Genomic DNA, 18,442 nt, shown 5'->3' on the forward strand with positions numbered 1-18,442 from the left:
GAGGGTCTAGGCCCGAAACGTCAGCCTCCCTGCTCCTCTGATGCTGCTTGGTCTGCTGTGTTCATCCAGCTCTACATCTTGTTATCTCAGATTCTCCAGGATCTGCAGTTCCTACTATCTCTACCTGCTTACTGTTAGGTTTCATTCTGGTTAGGGATTCTTTACTGGGCTAGATACCTATAGTGTAGATCAAAGTTTTCATGTTTTGTGCACAGAATACTCAAATCTTAAGAGGTGGATTGCATGGTTATCTCCAGCTGCATAGATATGCTGCAGAAAACTTGCAGTCCCTTGAGGATCTTTCTTCTACTACATTTTTCTTTAAAAATATCATTCTTCCAATATCAGCTAATTGGCAGGCCAGCATTTATTGCTCAACACTAGTTGCATTTCAAAAGGTGGTAGTGAGTTGTTTTCTAGAATCGCTGCAGTCCATTTGGCACAAGCAGCCCTGCAATGCTATTCGGGAGGAAGTTCCAGGGCTGTGACCCAATGACAATAAAGGAACAGCAATATATTTCCCATTCAGGATGATGATTGGTTTGGTGGTGAACCTGCAGGTGGGGGGTTTCCATGTATATGCTGCCCTTGTCCTTCTGGATGGCAGTAGTCGTAGGCTTGGAAGATACTGTCTAAAGAACCGTTGTGAATTTCTGCAATGCATCTTATAGATGGTTCACACTACTGCTACTGAATGCAGGTGGTGAAGGGAGTGATTGTTAACGAAAGTGGTGCCAATTAAGTGGGCTACTTTATGGTGATGGTGTTAAGCTTCAGTGTTGCTGGAGTTGCACTCATCTGGGCAAGTGGGTAGTATTCCATCACACTCCTGTCTTTGTGCCACATAGGTGTTGTCCAGGCTTTGGGGAGTCAGGCAGCGAGATAATCAGTGTAGGAGTCCTAGGCCCTGATCAGATTTTTTAGCCACAATATTTATATGACTAGGCCAATCAAATATCTAGTTAATGGTAACCCCAGGATATACTGTGGGGGCATTTAGCAATAATAATGCTAATGAATGTCATGGGTTTGGTTAGATTTTCTCATGTTGGAGGGGGTAATTGACTGGCACTCATGTTGTAAATATTACTTGCCACCTGTCAGCCCACACCTGGATATTGTCTAGTATTTGCAGCACTTGGAGATACAGACTGTTTCAGTATTTAAGGAGATGCAAAAATGGTGTGAACATTGTGCAATCAGCAACAAACATTCCTACCTCTGACATTATGATGGAGGGGAGGTCAATGATGATACAACAGAAAATATGTGGGCCTGGGACAATACCCTGAGGAACTCCTGCAGAGATGTCTTGGAACTGAGATGTCTGAGTTCCAACAATAACTATCTTCCTTTGTGCTGATTATGACTCCAGGCAGTGGAGAGTTCTCCCACATCATCTTGGCTAATTGTGGAGCACACATCTTCAGGAACATTGCCATAATGTTTGCAGTCTCCACTGTGTTCATCCACGGAGTAAATTTAATTGGATGAAGATTGGCGTCTGTGATGCTGGGGACCTCTGGAAGAGGCCTCTGCTTAAAACCATTATGTCTGAGCTAGCCATTTGTAGTGAGCCACAGCTAATAATGTGTTGTTTTAATTGCTATTTTCACTGTATGCCGGGTTGCCATTATATGTTTGAAAGTGCACTAGTGTTGTGATTTTAACACCTTTTGGTTTATATTGTTAATTATGCTAGCATTATGGCTTAGATTTCAATTACCTCAGCTGCCACACATGCAAATGTGTCTCCAGTTCTCTTCACAGATGCTGTCTGACCTGCTGTGTGTTTACAGCATTTTGTTTTCATTTTTATAAATGAAGTTAGCTACTTAGTGGGTATTCTCACAAGTTAGTGGCAAGGTAGCAAATATTACTCCATGAATATTCATCTAAAGCAACAAGCATCTTCCTCTCCTTTTACTTGATGTCTAACTTGCTTTATTGAAATTTACGTCGGTAATAAAAATCAGTTTGAATTTCACAATATGCATTAAAACCAAGGGTATATATAAACTATTTCTTACCTAATATATTCTCGTGGCGAAGAAGAACAGTATTATAAATTTCAGTCTCTCGAAACCAAGATTTTTCATCTCTAGATGAGAAGATTTTCACCGCAACATTTTCTCCTTGCCACTGGCCTCTCCAAACTTCTCCATAGCGACCCTTTCCTGTTTAAGGTGGAGGAGAAAAAGGAAACTTTTTAAAAAATAGTTCTTTGGCTATATTTTGTGATGCAGAAATTTATACTGTATAGGTAAAGGAAGCATATTTCCTTTCTGAGCTCTTTAGACTGAACCAACAATTCAAGATGAAAATATTTATCAAAAAATTACAGTTTTCCACAGAAATATCATGGACTTGTCAATTTATCTCAAATTTTCTAGTCCTCAGTTGTGCTCAATAATGTTGGAAATAAAGATGAATTCAACAAAAGCATCAAGCAAATTATCAGATTAAGAGATACGGGGAAAACAAACAGCATGTTTAGATACAGTAGGGCAAAAGCAAAATGAAAACAAAGCAATGTAAATCTAAAATAAATAAGCCGGTTGGTAAACATAGTAACTTGCATTCTAGCAGTTTTTCAAACTTGGCACAGTTATCTCATTGTATCTATAACACATATCAATATTGCACTGTGCCTAGACCTATTACACAAGTACTATAATATGTAAACCTGTTGCCACATCTAAGTAAATATTTTGCATTTTACCCCACAAACATTATTTCAGTTTCTAACAGTTTTGGAACATTTTATTCTCTTGATGATATTGTATCTACTCAGTGTCACTAACTGTTCACTTGCCCCGCAAATTTGATTGGGAGATTCAGGTGACTTTTTAACCATTATATTTAACTATTTGTCCTGATTATTTTGAGGAACCAACAATTCACAACTGATAACTTAACAAATGTTTGGCATTTGGCATCTGCTATATCACCTTTAGCTTTGACTACATATTACCATTACAGTTTTCACAATACAATCATTTTTAAAATCTCTGTTGCTGTGATTTCTAAAGATAAGCTGTTCCATGGTTCATGATTTGAAGATACATAGAAAAAAATAATTTGCAGAGTTTTGTTTTCGTGCATTGCAAACTGTTACAAATTATCAACAGTTCAAGCTTGATTATTTTAGTATTTCAGCAAACCTTGCAATTTTGCTTGCTCAGTTCCTCTACCCACAAGATTCTTCATTAGTCGAGCGAGGAAACCTTAATGTAAATATTTGTCTGCTGGGTGTTTTGCTTTACTGTCTGGATTATAACATTTAACTTCTTAAATGGTTAATATGTCAAAGGTTGTTTTAATGTATAAACACATTTGCCTTTCTAATTTGATAATTTTGTGTTTATTCGTATCAGGTAAATTTTTTCTAGATACTTGGCATGTTAAAACAAAATCATACATTTCTACAAACATTTGGCCATTTTATAAGGAAAAGCAAAAGCTTTCAAAACTGGAGTTGTTTCAGGAAATTCCTGTCTACCTGGGTCAATCATTTTTGCAGAATTTCAGTAGAGCTACTGTAAAATTTTACAACTCTAATACCAAAAAACCTAGTCTTTCTATCCTTTAATTACTTTGCACTTTGTTAAAATTGTTCACCCTTTTTTTCTTGACAATTCCCTGCTTCCCAACTCATTTTGAAAACGAGTGAAAGTGACAAATAAGTCCGTCATCAACAAAATATAAAATAACAATATAGTTTGCCAATCCAGCAAACTAACTGAAATGTCCATATTCTTGTTTGCCCAGTGGCATAGTCAAAAAGTCTATTTTAAGTAAACATTGCTCAAATTAAATAGTTTCTTTATCAGTGGGGGAGTAGAGGGTTACAGGAAAATGCAGGAAAGTGGAGCCGAAGAATGTCAGATCAGCCATAATGTTACTGAATGGCAGAGCAGGCTCAAGAGTCTGAATGATCTACTCATGCTCCTATTTCTTCTGGTCTTATGATCTAAGCTGCATCTTGCTTTACTCACCTACACATTCCATCAAAGTGATTTGTCTGGCAACTGTGCGTTGTACTAAGAATGGCAAACCTGATCCACTGCCTGATGTACGAGAGTGATCAAGCAAATCCTAAGAATAAAGAATAAAAAACAATATAGAAGTGACAATCAGTAGTGTCTAGTTACAACAATTCAAAGTCACATTTGAAGTCTGACCTAAATGATATTTTCACAATTGTTCTCTTTGGAGATAGTTTACGTTGAGTCAGGGACTCAGAAGAAATTGGGAAGGCCACCTAAAGAAAGAGATTAATGTAGCACAATGTAAACTGATTTTTAAAACGGCGATATTGTTCACAGACCACCACTGTGCAGTCACCAAGAAATAACTGAATAGAAAGTATGGTTTCCTAAAAACTTATTCCATGCTTGATCCCTCTCTATCCACAGCTCATCTTTGCCAAAACTGAAGTGAGAATTAAATGGTACAACTAATTTCAGTATCTTAATTAGATGATTTTGCAAGAACTTTGAACAACTTTGAAAGTAAGCATGCAAGGTATGAAATATAAAGGTCTTTATGAAAGTTGAGCCAATGCAGATGAGAAAACCAGTGTCAGATTTTATTATCCAATTATTAATTGAAAAGTGTTTAACATCTAGATGTCTCACCTGACAAGATGAAAAGTCAAATCAAAGAGCTTGATACAAAGTGTTGGCCATATTTGAAAACTACACTGCATATAACTGAAAGGTGAAGGACTGTCAATTTCTTGTAAACAGCTTAAAATCATAAATTTTCTAAATAAATCTATTTAACTATATTTTTTAACATAGCTTGAAAAAATTACACAAAAAGTGTTTTCTAAACTCAAGGCACATCTGACAGAAACTATATTAGAAGTTGGCTTTGAGACCTGAAGAGTTCTAGTGATCCTTGTAATAGTTGGCTCATTATCAATTTGAAGTGTTCCAAAATGAGTCTCTTGTAGGCAAATGAAGTCAATGGAAGGCTTGGACGGCAAGATAGCCAATGAGAGTTTGCCTGGCAGCCAACAGCCCCTCAAAATTAAATGAAATTTGGAGAGCAAGCCCTATTCCCATAAAGCGACATACTTGCTCAATTTGTTTATTCCTTCATTGGATGTGGATGTGGCTGTGGCTATTTAGATCAGCATTTATCGTGCATTCTACTTGTCCCAGATAAGGTGGTGGTAACACCCTGTACCAAGCTCTTTCATTTGACTTTTCATCTGGTCACATAGGCGTCTAGGTATTAAACACTTGTGAATTAATAATTGGATGATGTCATCAGACACTAGTTTTTCTGTATTGACTGGGCTTTGATAAAGGCTCTTTTCTGCAGTCACTCTAAGGCTGCGGTGTTCAGAATTTTATGTAATACTCCAGCTGAGGCCAAAACAGTGTTTTATGCAGGTTTAACGCAAGTTCCTTACTTTTCCATGCTATGCCTATCTTAATAAAGGCTGAGATACTGTTTGCCTTTGTAGTGTTCTCAATCTGTCTCGCCATCTTTAATGATTTATGTACATTTACATTTGGGTCCCACTGTTCCCATACACCTTTAGAATTGTACCCTTTATTTTCTATTATTCTCTCTGTTCTTCCTACCAAAACAAATCACTTCTCTGAATTAAATCTAAATTTCTACTTGCCTGTCCATTCCCATTTGAAAATCCTACTTCTTTTTGGAGCTGTATACAATCCTCTATGTTTCACAATATTTACAAGTTTTGTATCACTCCCAAACTTTCGCCATGTACACAAAGATACAGATCATTAATATATAGCAGGAAGAGCTAGCTTCTAAAACCAGTCCCTGCGGAACTCCATTACGAATCTTCCCCCAATCTGGAAACCAGAAAATTTCATATCCATTTGTTACTGTTTCTTTTATTCAATGAACCATAACTAAGTTCACAAGTCTGCTGTGAAAACCTTTATCAAGTATCTTTTGAAAGTCTGTGTGTAGAACATGAACACCACTACACCCTTCACCCTGTTAGCTCAAAAATTTACCCATAACACTTCTGTGCTGGCAGTCCTTAAATTCCCACATTTACCAAGCACCACTTCATTTGTGCTGAATTAGCACTTCCAAAAACTTTCCCACCAAGGTTAAACTGGCTGGCCTGTAGTTGACAAGCTTATCTTTACAAAAGGGTGTAACATCTGCAATTCTCTAGTCCCCTGGCACCAACCCTGTGTCTAAGGAAGCCTGGACAATTTTGACCAGTGCTTCTGCATTTTCCACAGTCACTTTCTTCGCTATCCTTGGAAGCATCTCATTTGGTCCTGGTGCCTAATCAAAATTTAAGTTGACAGCCTATCCAGTACCATCACCTTATCGATTTTAAACACTTCACATGCCAGAATTACCTCGTCTCCGAGCATGTCTTTGACCGCATTTCCGTCTTTAGCAAAAACAGACGTTCAGATATTCATTTAGGACACCAGCCATGCCTTTGCCCAAATCCACTTTTTCATCCCTGTTCAGCCCCACTCCCTCTTACCACCATTTTGTGATTTATCTGCCCATGAGCACAATTAAACCTGATAGTTTCTTTTTACAATAGAGAAAACGAAGTATGCTATGGTCTTTGAAATTTATTTTGATGGCATTTGTTAGTTAACATCATTCACGTCTTCCATACTGAAGGCTAAAAAATGTATTTTGATAAATGAATGAACTAAGCATAGACAAAAATAGCGACTAACATCTTATAGTGCAGCTGCAGTCTACATATCCTTTATATTGAAACAGCTATTTGCTTCAAAAACAGTTTAACAACAGAAAAGAATTGATTACCGCAAGTGTACTATCTCCCACATTGGAAGCTATAAGGCCATCAATTGCTCCATTTTCAGCATCATGGGCATGTAACCTTTGCATCCTATTCTGGTGAATTTTGCGGCAAATCAAGACAGCAACCACAGACAAAACTACCAGCACTATAACTGGGCTAACTACAAAAATGATTAATGTCTCCACACTGTAGTCGATTGGTTCTTCTTTAGGTGCTGAAACAAAAAGAAACAAAAATTAATAAAATAATCCATTTTCATTCTGTCAGTGTTGATGGGTTTTAATAGTTTTCTTAAAGGAAATAACATTTCTCTCATAGAATATACACAGTTCCACTTACATATCAAAGGAGGTGCTAGAATAGTGTTATTTTTCAATTGTGTTTTAGAGAAGTTCCTTGGGATGTGTAGCAAATGAGGGAAGTGTTGAGTTACCAGGAATCATGGCACATGAAAACGGAAAACAAGGATGAAGGAGAGAGATCTGGACTGGCTGCTGGGAATCGCTTCCTTTTTAATTTTCTAATGAAATGTGGGTATTGCAGGCAAAGCTGGCATTTGCTGCTCATTTCTAATCATCATTTCAGAGGGGAAATAAGGATCAGCTACAGTGTGGTGAGTTTGACATCACATTTAGGACAAGAGTATTTAAGACTGGCAGATTTTCTTTCTAGAGTATATCAGGATACAGTGAACCAGTTAGGATTTTACAACAAATGACAGTTTCAGGCTCACTATTATTGACATTAGCTTTCAATTTCAGATACTAACGTTCAATTTAAATTGCACCAGCTGTCATGATGGTATTTCAGCCTGTATTCTCAAAGCATCAGCCGGAGCCTTTGGATTACTAACCCCAGTGACATTACTAAGGGGCAACCATATTACTATGAACCCTAGTGAATAAGGAATGTTTCATTGTTCATCCCAGATCAATCTGCCTGTTGTTGCTACTGTCTGCAGCAGCTTAGCCATCATCAAACATATCAATCCTTTACAAACACAAAACAGAAACATATGTTTAAAAAATGCAATAGATTTTCATGTGTACTTTACTCCTATAATATCACAGGTGAGCAAGAAAGCGGTTTTCACTAGAAATAAACAGCACTTAGGATGTTATACATGGCAGCTTTGAAATGAATGCTAATATAAATGGGTAATTTGCATTGCATTCAGACTAATGTAGTCAATTGCCTATTTCAAACGTGGGCACTCATCAGTAGGGATTTTACTCAAAAATGCTTTGACAGAAACTTGCAGTTTCTTTTAAAGATTCTTGATCTCCCAGGGTTTTGTTCACAAACTTTACTGATGTTGCTTTGGGTTACAGATTCTGAAATTTAAACACAATAAAATTATGAACAATTATTTAACATTTTCTGTTCCTTTACATCTTTTCAAAATTATCCCTCAAGAGTCTATACCACCTTCAACGTACGTTTACTACTAACATACGAACATGCAGACCCTTCTTTTCACTGATCTGCTGACTTGCAGCCTCACCTGCATCTGAAATCACTTTCTTGTTGCTTACCCTGCTACTTGTAATCTCTGCCACTCCAGAAGCCACCTCTTACTACCAGCCTTTCAATGTGTGATCTCTGGATTTCCTGGATATTCCCTCTCACTGAATCTTTCAATCCTCAACTCTCTTGCCTGCTGCTTCCCTTTAAAAGGTGGGGTTGGGAGGGGAAGAAGTAAGATGGATGGCGGGAAGAAGGTGTGCTAGGAAGCAGGCAAGGGTAGCTTCAAAATGTGCCATTCAGGTCATGTAGTCTTATGTCATACCAGCAGGAAACTACTTTAAAGTAAATCTCATGATGGCAGATGAGAATACAGGGTACAACGATCATTAAAATGAAAGAATGCCACATGGAATCATAGAATTCCTACTTTGTGGAAAGAGGCCATTCAGCCCACTGAATGTACACCACCCCTCTGAACAGCATTCCACTCAGACACTACCCCATCCCATAATCCCACATTTCCATGGGGCAGGTTAAATGAGGTTACAGCTCCATTCAATCCACAAGCATGACTGTGACCTTCTAGTCTGTTGCCATTTCCATATACCATTTTGTTCTCATGCTAACATTTATGTCTTAGGCCTGCGGCACCATTTCACACAAGCTCAAGGAACACTACCTCATTGACCAAATTTGAGAATTTGTTACTTTATGAATTTAATATCAAATTCAGCAGGTTCAGACCATAAACTCTACCCATCTGTTTGATATTTTTCTTTTCAGTGTTTGCATCTTGTTTTCATGTATCTTCTTTCAGTCAGAGCTGACTTTTATTCTATTAGTAACACCTACTCTGGACTAATGCTCTGTTTGGTTACTAAAATAATTTCCACTCACTATGCCTTTTGTTCCACGACTAATTTTCCTTGCCTTTTCTTGACCTTCCTATTCTGTTCAACTGGCCCTCCACCCAACTTTAGCAACAATTTGAAACTATCACATTTCCAACTCTCTTTAGTTCTGAAGAATCATCACTGGACTTAAAACGTTAACTTCACAGATGCTGCCAGACCGGAGTTTCTCTAACACTTTTTATTTTAAGTGGGGACTTACCATACAATAAAATTCATACATTCTTGCTAAGTAGTAAGGCATTTCTGTAATTTTGCAGTTTAAATCAGAGACAGTCAAATGATTTTAGAAGATTTCAATTAACCTTAGCAATATAGGCAGGGAAACATAAAGACCACTAATTATTTGATTTAACACATTTTTATGAGACTGAGAAGCTGTACATTGCTTCATGTCATGTCATGTTGTGTTAGTTAGAGCTGTAGGAAAACGAACCAGCTATTGGAAACAAAGGAAAGTCACATTCTAAGGTCAGTCACAATAAGGGTTATGTGTCATGCTTCACAGGCAATGGATCTCAGGAATAGTACTAAACAAACGGTTACTGGATATCATGTCAATCACTTGCCTGCTCTGCTCACACTATATATGTATGGAGCATCCCATCTTTGAAACACAACACTAAATAAATCTCACTGGTCGCCTCCAAACTACTGTCAGAAATGGCATTTTGTTAGCATCTGTGCAATGTTCAAAGAACTTTGAAAGGTCATATGAATTGACGACAGATTTCACATTTTACTTGTATATTTAACATCGTTCATGTAAAGGAAAAACCTTAAACACTAAAAATGGCTGTAAAACTGGACAGTCAAGTTTGGCAATATGTGTAAATTCAATCATCTTGAGCATAACTATGTCGAGTAACACCGATTTCTTCTGCTAGCAGTTCAGGGTGTTCTGAACTGCAAACCTTTTCTTCAATTATTGCAAGCCAACGACGCTGCTAAAAATAGTAATATTACATAACATTATGTTAGGACACAGAGACAGAGAGCCAAATCAAATCCACGTTTCTTTCTCTGTATTCACAGCATAATAAAACTAAAGCCTTCAAAATCTTTCAAAATTGACTGAATGTTTCCTAACCAGATTTTTTTGAATCACCAACTCCAGGCTTTGTGAATAAATAATTCCAGACACAGGTTTCTTTCTTAAACAAAAACCTTAGCATCAAACACAGTTAATGGATAAACAAAAGAAAATAAACTGGCCAAAGTACTTAAGTGCTTTTCACAATGCACTGTTCCACAGACATGGATGATGGCTTCTTGGTTAACTTTCTGCAGAACTTTTTGATCAAGAACTAACCTGTAATTAACTTGCAGGTCTGGTCTCATGAATAAATAAAAGATTGTTTGGTCTGTTTTCCTTTTAACTCAAGCTGTTGCAAACAGTCCAAAAGTCATCTTTTGCTCTCAGTTCCCAGTCACAGCTCCAAACCAAAATTGATAAAAGAATAAAATAAAAATGTGTAGGTTCTGTATAAGATATTAGCAATAAACGAATGGCAGAGGATTACTGGGAATGCCAAAGTCAGAAACGCACTGGATAAGACCTAGAGATGTTATAGGATCTGCGTGCTGTTTGGCAAACGTGCCAGTGGAATATGCTAAAGTGCTCAAGCAAACCACAATATATACATTTGTTTCTTGTAAAAGAATGAAGATATCCTAATCCTTACCTTGAGAAAGAAGAGGCATTGCTGTAATATTCCTGTTACACAGGCTTTCGTTGCAGCAACGCACTACAGAACGTTCTGAGGGCAAGATCTTACATAACATTTCAACTTTTTCAAGTGAGTCAAAACACCCTTTCTGGTACACCGAAACATCTCCATTTTGTGTCACTGAAGCAAAACACCGTAGGCCGTTGCATTCAGTCTTTGTTCCACAGGTACTGCCCTCACATATGCATTGAAGACTTGAGCTTCCTTCATCTACACATGCATAACAAAAAAAGCAAATTTTGCACAATGTTAGAGTGACCAGATACAACCTTTTAAGGCAATTTGTCAAATTCAACATTTGAAAAGATTTTGTGCTTAAGCAAGCTTAAATGTAAAAAATATAAAATCTAGTTCTATCACACTCACTGAAAGTGATCAACTATATCTGCAGGGAAAATAGCTTTAAAGATGAATTGATGCACACGTCCTTGACCATGCAGATGTACCTAAACATCCTTATTCTAACTAAAGATAAATGATGCTCCAAACATATTCCGCATATCTGGGCTGAAATGCCATCATCCACAACTGACATATTTAACAGTCATATTTTACAATTCTAGACCAGCACCAAAGTCTTCAGCAAAATCTGTCATTGTTTTTATTTAGGTGGAGCATTTTTGCATTTTTTCATCAAGCCATTTTAACATAGGTTTTAGATCTTCAATCAGCTTTTCCACAAGAAATTTTCCTTCATTACTGCTACGGTGATCAAGCCACATCCAGCCCATAGGTACCAATGCTTGTCCAATGAAACTTAGGGCACCTAACATTCAAAATTGGCCTCACAAGTCAAATTTCTGAATAGGAAATGGAACTATCTGTGAAAAGGAAAGTCTTGCTAAAACTATACAAGGCACTAGTCAGACCACAGCTGGAAAACTGTGAATATTTGGGTCCCCTGCCTGAGCAAAGATACACTGGCACTGGAGGCAATTCAAGAAGGTTCATTCAGCTGATACCAGCTATGTCTTATGAGGAGAGGTTGAGAAGGTTAGGCTTGTACTCATTGGAAGAATGAGACGTGACCTTATTGAAACATACAAAATTCTCAGAACTTGACTGGCTGGATTCAGAAAGGTTGTCTCTCCTTGTGGGAGAGGCTTGAACCAAAGGGCATAATTTCATAACTAGGAGTCATCCTTTTCAATCAGTGATGAGGAGTAATCTCTTCTCTCAAAGGGTAGTTAATCCATGGGATTCTTACCAGAAGTCTGTTCAGCCTGGGTCATTAAGTAGATTCAAGGGTGAGATAGACATATTTTTAATCAGGAAAGGAATCAAGGGTTATGGGGATAAGGCAGGAAAGTGGAATTGAGGATCATCAGATCAGCCATGATCTTAATGAACAGCAGATTCGATGGGCTGAGTAGCCTGCTTCTGCCTCTACATCAAGATCAAGAACACACTGTGAATCAAAAAGCCATGACAGCTCAATCTGCAACAGCATGAACAATGAGGCCATTGTGTAGGTATGAATATAAACATTCCCCATGGAGTGACAGATCATCAACCAAACAAACCAGAATAGACTAAGCCTGCGAACACATCTGTACAGCCACAAAGAACATCACAAAGCATTGGCAAGCAAGGAAATTTAAATAGCACGTATACAAATGCACCAAATCATGACTCTAAGCAAATAATTGCTATTTGCTAAGGGTTCTATAGCTTCATTGGTAAGACAGAGTGCCAGCAAAAGGCATAAGACTACCACGTGCACAGTGGCCCAGAACGTATTTTATTATTTATTCACAGGATGTGGATTTCACTGATTCAGCCAGCATTTATTGCCCAACCTTAACTGCCCTCAAAGTGGTGATGAATAGCTTTCTTAAAATGCTATCAATGAAAACATGGATAAACCTATATACTATTTGAGATGGCATTCCAGGATTTTGACCCAGTACCAGTGACGGGAAGGTGATGCAGATTTAAGTCAGGACGGCAGTGGTTTGGGGAGGAAACTTGCAGATGGTGGCATTCCCACGCACCTGCTGCCCTTGCAAGCATTCAGGTTGTGAGTTTGGGAGGTACAGTCTCAAGGAGCTTTGGGGAGTTGCTGCAGTGCATCTTACAAATGGTACACACTGCTGCCATTATGCATCAGTGATGGAGTAGAAACTGAATGTGTTAGCTGGGTTGTCAATCAAACTTTATCCTGGATAGTGTCAAGCTTCTTGTGTTGCGAGAGCTGTATTCATCTAGATGAGAGTGGACTTCATCACACTCTTGACTTGCCTTGGACAGGATGGGCATGCTTTGGGAAGATGGGTAGTGAGTTCTTCACCATAAAATTCCCAGCTTCTGCCCTGCTCTTGTAGCCACTGTAGTTATATATCGGGTCCAGTTTGGTTTCGGTCATTGGTAACTCCCAGAAGTTAACAGTGAAGGACTCAGCAATGGTAATGCCATTTCATATGAAGGGACATGGTTAGGTTCTCCCTCATTGGAGATGGTGATTGGCTGGCACTCATGTGGCACGAATGCTACTCATCACTTATCAGCCCAAGCTTGGCTGTTGTCCAGGTCTTGCTGCTTATGGACATGCACTGCTTCAGTGTCTAAGCTATCAGGATGGTGTTGTGCACTGGGCGATTATCAGCAATTATGATTACCATCTTCCTCATGCTAGGTAGGACTCCAACCAGCAAACTGTTCCCTGATACCCATTGATTTCCAGTTTTGCTAGGGCTCTTTGATGCCAAGCTGGATCAAAAGTTGCACTGATGTTAAAGGAAATCACACTCAACTTACCTCTGGAGTTCAGCTCCTGTCTATGTTTAGGACCATATTAACAGTAGGCAAAACAGAAAGTTCACTGCAACTGCTAACCCAAGTTTTATAATGGGAGACTGCTTGTGCGAGCACAGCAGAGACACACCGAGTAGCAAGTTACTCTGGTGTTCTTGCCAACCACATAACTAGGGAAGTACAGAGGATTTTAAAATGAATAGTGGGACAAGGGATCAAATTTTGGAAACTGCGGTAATTAAAGAGCAGAGTCAAGGCCAAAGAGAAAGGAATTAATACAGGAAATGATAAATCACTCAAGACAGGAAAGGATAGAGAGTATAAATTTATAAGTCAACCAACAGATAAAATTAGAATTTACAAACAGTAAATGAATAAAACTAACGCTCAGTATCTAAATGCACATAACATTCGAAACAAAACAGAGGAAGTGTTCCTGCAAAAAGAAATGAATAAGTATGATCTTGGCCATCATTACATAGACAGGGTTGCACGGTGACATGGATTGGGACCTCAACATTGAAAGGTACAGGACATTGAGGAACAAGAAGAAAGTTGGAAAAGCTGGAGGGATTGCTCTGTTAGTTAATGATGATGATATTAACCCCATACAGAAAGATAACCTAAATGTAGGTAATCAAAATCTGCAAACAGTTTGGGTAGGTAGAAGAAGTGATTAAGGCAAGGATTAATTTGAGGGATTGGTATACAGGTCCCAGAACAATAATCACAAAGTAGTGTAAGGTATAAAGCAAGACATAATGACAACTTTTTAGAAAGGCACAGTGATAATCACAGGTGATTTTAATCTAGTTAGCTGGAAAAGCCATATGGGCAGAGGTAGTACAGATGAGAAATTCATAGAACATTTTCAGGATAGTTTCATACATTCTGGATCCGACCAGAAAGCATGCTTTACGAGACCCGGTATTGTGTAATGAGTTAGGATTAACAAATAACGAAGGTGCCACCTGTTAGAGTAATTATAATGTGATTGAATTTTACATTCAGTTTGACAAATGGGTCTGAGACTGTTCTTTACATTTTTAAATAAGGGTAATTATGAGGGCATGAAAGCACAGCTGGCTAAAGTGAACTGGCAAATTAAGCCAAAGGACAGGTCAATAGAGACAGTTATGGGGATATTGATACATCCTAATGAATAACAAAATATTCCAAGAGGCGTACCCACCATCTGTGGTTAATTAGAAATGTTATAGACAGTATCAAACTGAAAGAAAGAAACTGGAGAATAACGGAAAATAAGAAAATGGCAGATGAACTCAACAGGTATTTTGCATGTGTTCAAGTTAAATCCCAAAAGGAATAAATCAGGAAATAGAAGGGAGACAGGAACTTACAAAAAATCACAGTCGCCAGACAAGTGTACCAAGTAAGATGTTGGAGCTGCAAGCTGACCTGCGCCCATCTCTAATAGATTTTATAGGAACGCCTTAAAAGACGGGGCTAGTGAGATGGTTAACACATTTATTTTAATTTTTCAAAAATCACTTAATTTGGGAATTGACACATTAAATTGGAAGTCTGTAAAAGTAATTAATTTAGACAAAGTGAGAGGGAGTCCGAAAGCAGGAGCTTACAGGCCAGTCAGCTAAATATCTATCATAGGGAAAATGTTAGAAGCTATTATCAAATAAGCAGGGTAGGGGAGTCTAAAACTAGAGGGCATAGGTTTAAGGTGGGAGATTTAAAAGGGATCTAAAGGACAACTTTTTCCACACATGGGTGGTGCGTGTATGGAATGAACTGCCAGAGGAAGTGGTACAATTACAGCATTTAAAAGGCATCTGGATAGGTATATGGATAGAAAGGTTTCAAGGGATATGGGCCAAATGCTGGCAAATGGGACTAGATTAATTTAGGATATCTGGTGGGTATGGTTGAGTTGGACCGAAGGGTCTCTCTCCATGCTGTACATCTCTATGACTCTACAAGTCTAAGTTAAAGCAGGGCACTTAGTTAAGTTCAAAGTAATCAGACAAAGTCAGCTTGGTTTTGTGAAAGATAATCATGTTTGACCAATCTTTTCCAAGTTTTTGAGTTGTAATGCATAAAGGATAAAGGATCGATGGACGTGGTGTACGTAAGTTACAGATGACATTTGATAAGGCTACATATCAATAGTCATTATGTAAAGTAAAAGCTCATCCTTTATTTATTTATTCATTAACGGGATGAAGACATTGCTGACTAGGCAGCATTTATTGTCCATCCCTAATTGCCCAGAAGGCAGTTCAGAGTCAACCACATTGCTGTGGGTCTGGAGTCACATGTAGGCCAGACCAGGTAAGGTTGGCAGTTTCCTTCCCTAAAGGACATTAGTGAACCAGGAGGGTTTTTCTGACAATTGACATCATTAGATTCTTAATTCCAGATATTTATTGAATTCAAGTTCCACCATCTGCCATGGCGGGATTTGAACCCGGGTCTTCAGAATGTTATCTGGGTCTCCGGATTAACAGTCCAGCGATAATACTACTAGGCCATTGCCTCCCCCTAGTTTCATGGGTAGGAGGTAGCATATTGACATGGATTGAAAATAGCTGGTTAGCAGAATGCAGGACCTTTTTCAGGTTAGCAAGATGTAACAAATAGTGTGACACAGGGATCAATGCTGGGACCTCAACTGTTTATAATTTATATTAATGACTTGGTCAAAGGAAGGGCATGGTTGCCAAATCTGTTGACAAGACAGAGATAGGTAAGAGCATAAGCTGTGAAGAGGATACAACGAGTTTACAAAAAAAACATTGATGGGTTAAGTGAGTGGGCAAAGGTGTGGCAAATAGAATATAATTTGGGAAAAGGAGAATGTGTTCATATTGGCACAAGAATAAAAAAGCATTTTATTTAAATAGTAAGACATTTTACAGCTCTGAGATACAGAATGACCTCGACCTTCTCATGGTATCAATCGCAAAAGGTAAGTATGCAGTTTCAGCAAGTAATTCGGAAAGCTAATAGAATGTTATCATTTATCGCGAGGGGAAGTGAACACAAAAAATGAAAGGTTATGCTTCAATTACACAGGGCACTACTGAGACTGCCTCTGGATTACTGTGCACTGTATTGGTGACCTTATTTAAAGAAGGTTGTACGTACACTGGAGGCAATTCACAGGATGTTTACTTGACCATTATCTGGAATGGGCAGGTTGTCTTATGAGAGAAGGCTGGACAAGCTAGGCTTATATCCAGAGATCGGGGGAACTGCTGATACTGGAGAATCTGAGATAACAAGATGTAAAGCTGGATGAACACAGCAGGCCAAGCAGCATCAGAGGAGCAGGAAAGCTGACGTTTCGGGTCTGGACCCACTCCAGTTTAGAAGACTAAGAGGCATCTTTATTGAAGCATATAAGATCCAGAAGATTTTTAGCATTACAGATGTGGAGAGGTTGGTTCCTCTTACTAATTTTTAAACCTATTTTCTAATCAACCTGTTCAGAGATGTTATTACACACCTCTGGAGCGTTTGGGACTTTAACTTGGGTCTGTCGGTCCAGGGGTAGGGACACTACCACTGTGCCAAAAGAGCCCCCTTGGTTCTTCTTTTTTTCCCCTAATCAACCTGTTCAGAGATGTTATTACAGACCTCTGCAGCAGGTAGGACTTGAACCCAGGCCTCTCTGGTCCGGGGAGAGGGACACTACCACTGTGCCACGAAGCCCCCCCCGCATCTTGGTTCCTCTTATGGGAGATTCTAGAATTAGAATCATTAAAACAGGTAATTTTTCTCTGAGAGGATTGACTGTCTTTGGAACTCTGCTTCCACCACAATATCAGGGAGACCCGAGTCCTTGAATATTGTTAAGGCTGAGGTAGGTAGATTCTTGTTAAGTAAAGATGTTGAAAGATTATTGGCTGGCAGGAATAAGGATTTGAGATTACATTCAGATCAGCCATCGTCTTATTGAATGGCAGAGCAAGCTCAAGGGGTTGAATGGCCTACTCCTCCTCACAATTGATATGATCGTTTGTATGCAACTTACTAAAACCTAAAATAAATCTTGTTACTTGGTCAACTCATTTGTATCATAGGCAAATCCTGATGGTAACTGAACAGCTATCTCCTAGTATCAAACATGCCTCAGAGCTCTTATAATTGAAAGAGTTTAGTTTAAAATTAACATACAACCAATCAAGGTGTGTCTAGTCTATTCAATAAAAGACAGCTGAATCATCCAAATTTTAAATAGCAATGAAATGAAATGAAAGAAAAATAACTGTACCCAATCATTAATGCATAGTAACCATGTTGGGAACAATGGTTCAGAAAACAGCTAGCTGATTGTCAGAAATATAACTTACCTTCAGCTCCACAAAGGAAGTTCTTTGGGACCAAAAGCAGGAGTAAAAGGATGCTCCATTGGGCCATCAGGAAAAAGCGACTGCAAAACAAGAACAGACATTTTTTCAGACCTCGGGGCTCCAATTATAGTCATACAGCACCCAAATATACCCTTTGGTCTAACTGGTCCATGCCGACCAGACATCTCAATCTGACCAAGTCTGATTTGCAGCATTTGGCCCATATCCCTCTAATCCCTTCCTATTCACATACCTATCCAGATGCCTTTTAAATGTTTTAATTGTACCCGTCTCCACCACTTCATCTGGCAACTCGTTCCATACACACACCATCCTCAGTATGAAATAGTTACCCCTCGGGTCCTTTTTAAATCTTTCCCCGCTCACCTTGAACCTATGCCCTCTTGCTTTGGACTGCCCCACCCGAGGAAGAGTAACTCGGCAATTGACGCT

The 18,442-nt window shown here is 38.6% G+C and overlaps 1 protein-coding gene across 1 annotated transcript in view; it reads right to left on the minus strand.

Annotated features, from left to right (window-relative positions):
• The window catches only part of LOC109922718 (activin receptor type-1-like), a 47,197-nt gene extending 29,036 nt beyond the window's left edge, over positions 1-18,161 (minus strand). Inside the window, exons 1-6 of the mRNA XM_048595639.1 lie at positions 18,154-18,161; positions 17,990-18,069; positions 10,860-11,114; positions 6,799-7,010; positions 3,999-4,098; positions 2,031-2,177 (exon numbers count right to left, since the gene is read on the minus strand). Coding sequence (XP_048451596.1) covers positions 2,031-2,177; positions 3,999-4,098; positions 6,799-7,010; positions 10,860-11,114; positions 17,990-18,069; positions 18,154-18,161 — 802 coding nt within the window. The remainder of the gene's footprint in view (positions 1-2,030; positions 2,178-3,998; positions 4,099-6,798; positions 7,011-10,859; positions 11,115-17,989; positions 18,070-18,153) is intronic.
• Positions 18,162-18,442: the final 281 nt, after the last annotated feature.

Source organism: Rhincodon typus, chromosome 4, assembly GCF_021869965.1.
Source record: "Rhincodon typus isolate 14 chromosome 4, sRhiTyp1.1, whole genome shotgun sequence".
NCBI classification, from domain to species: Eukaryota; Metazoa; Chordata; class Chondrichthyes; order Orectolobiformes; family Rhincodontidae; genus Rhincodon; species Rhincodon typus.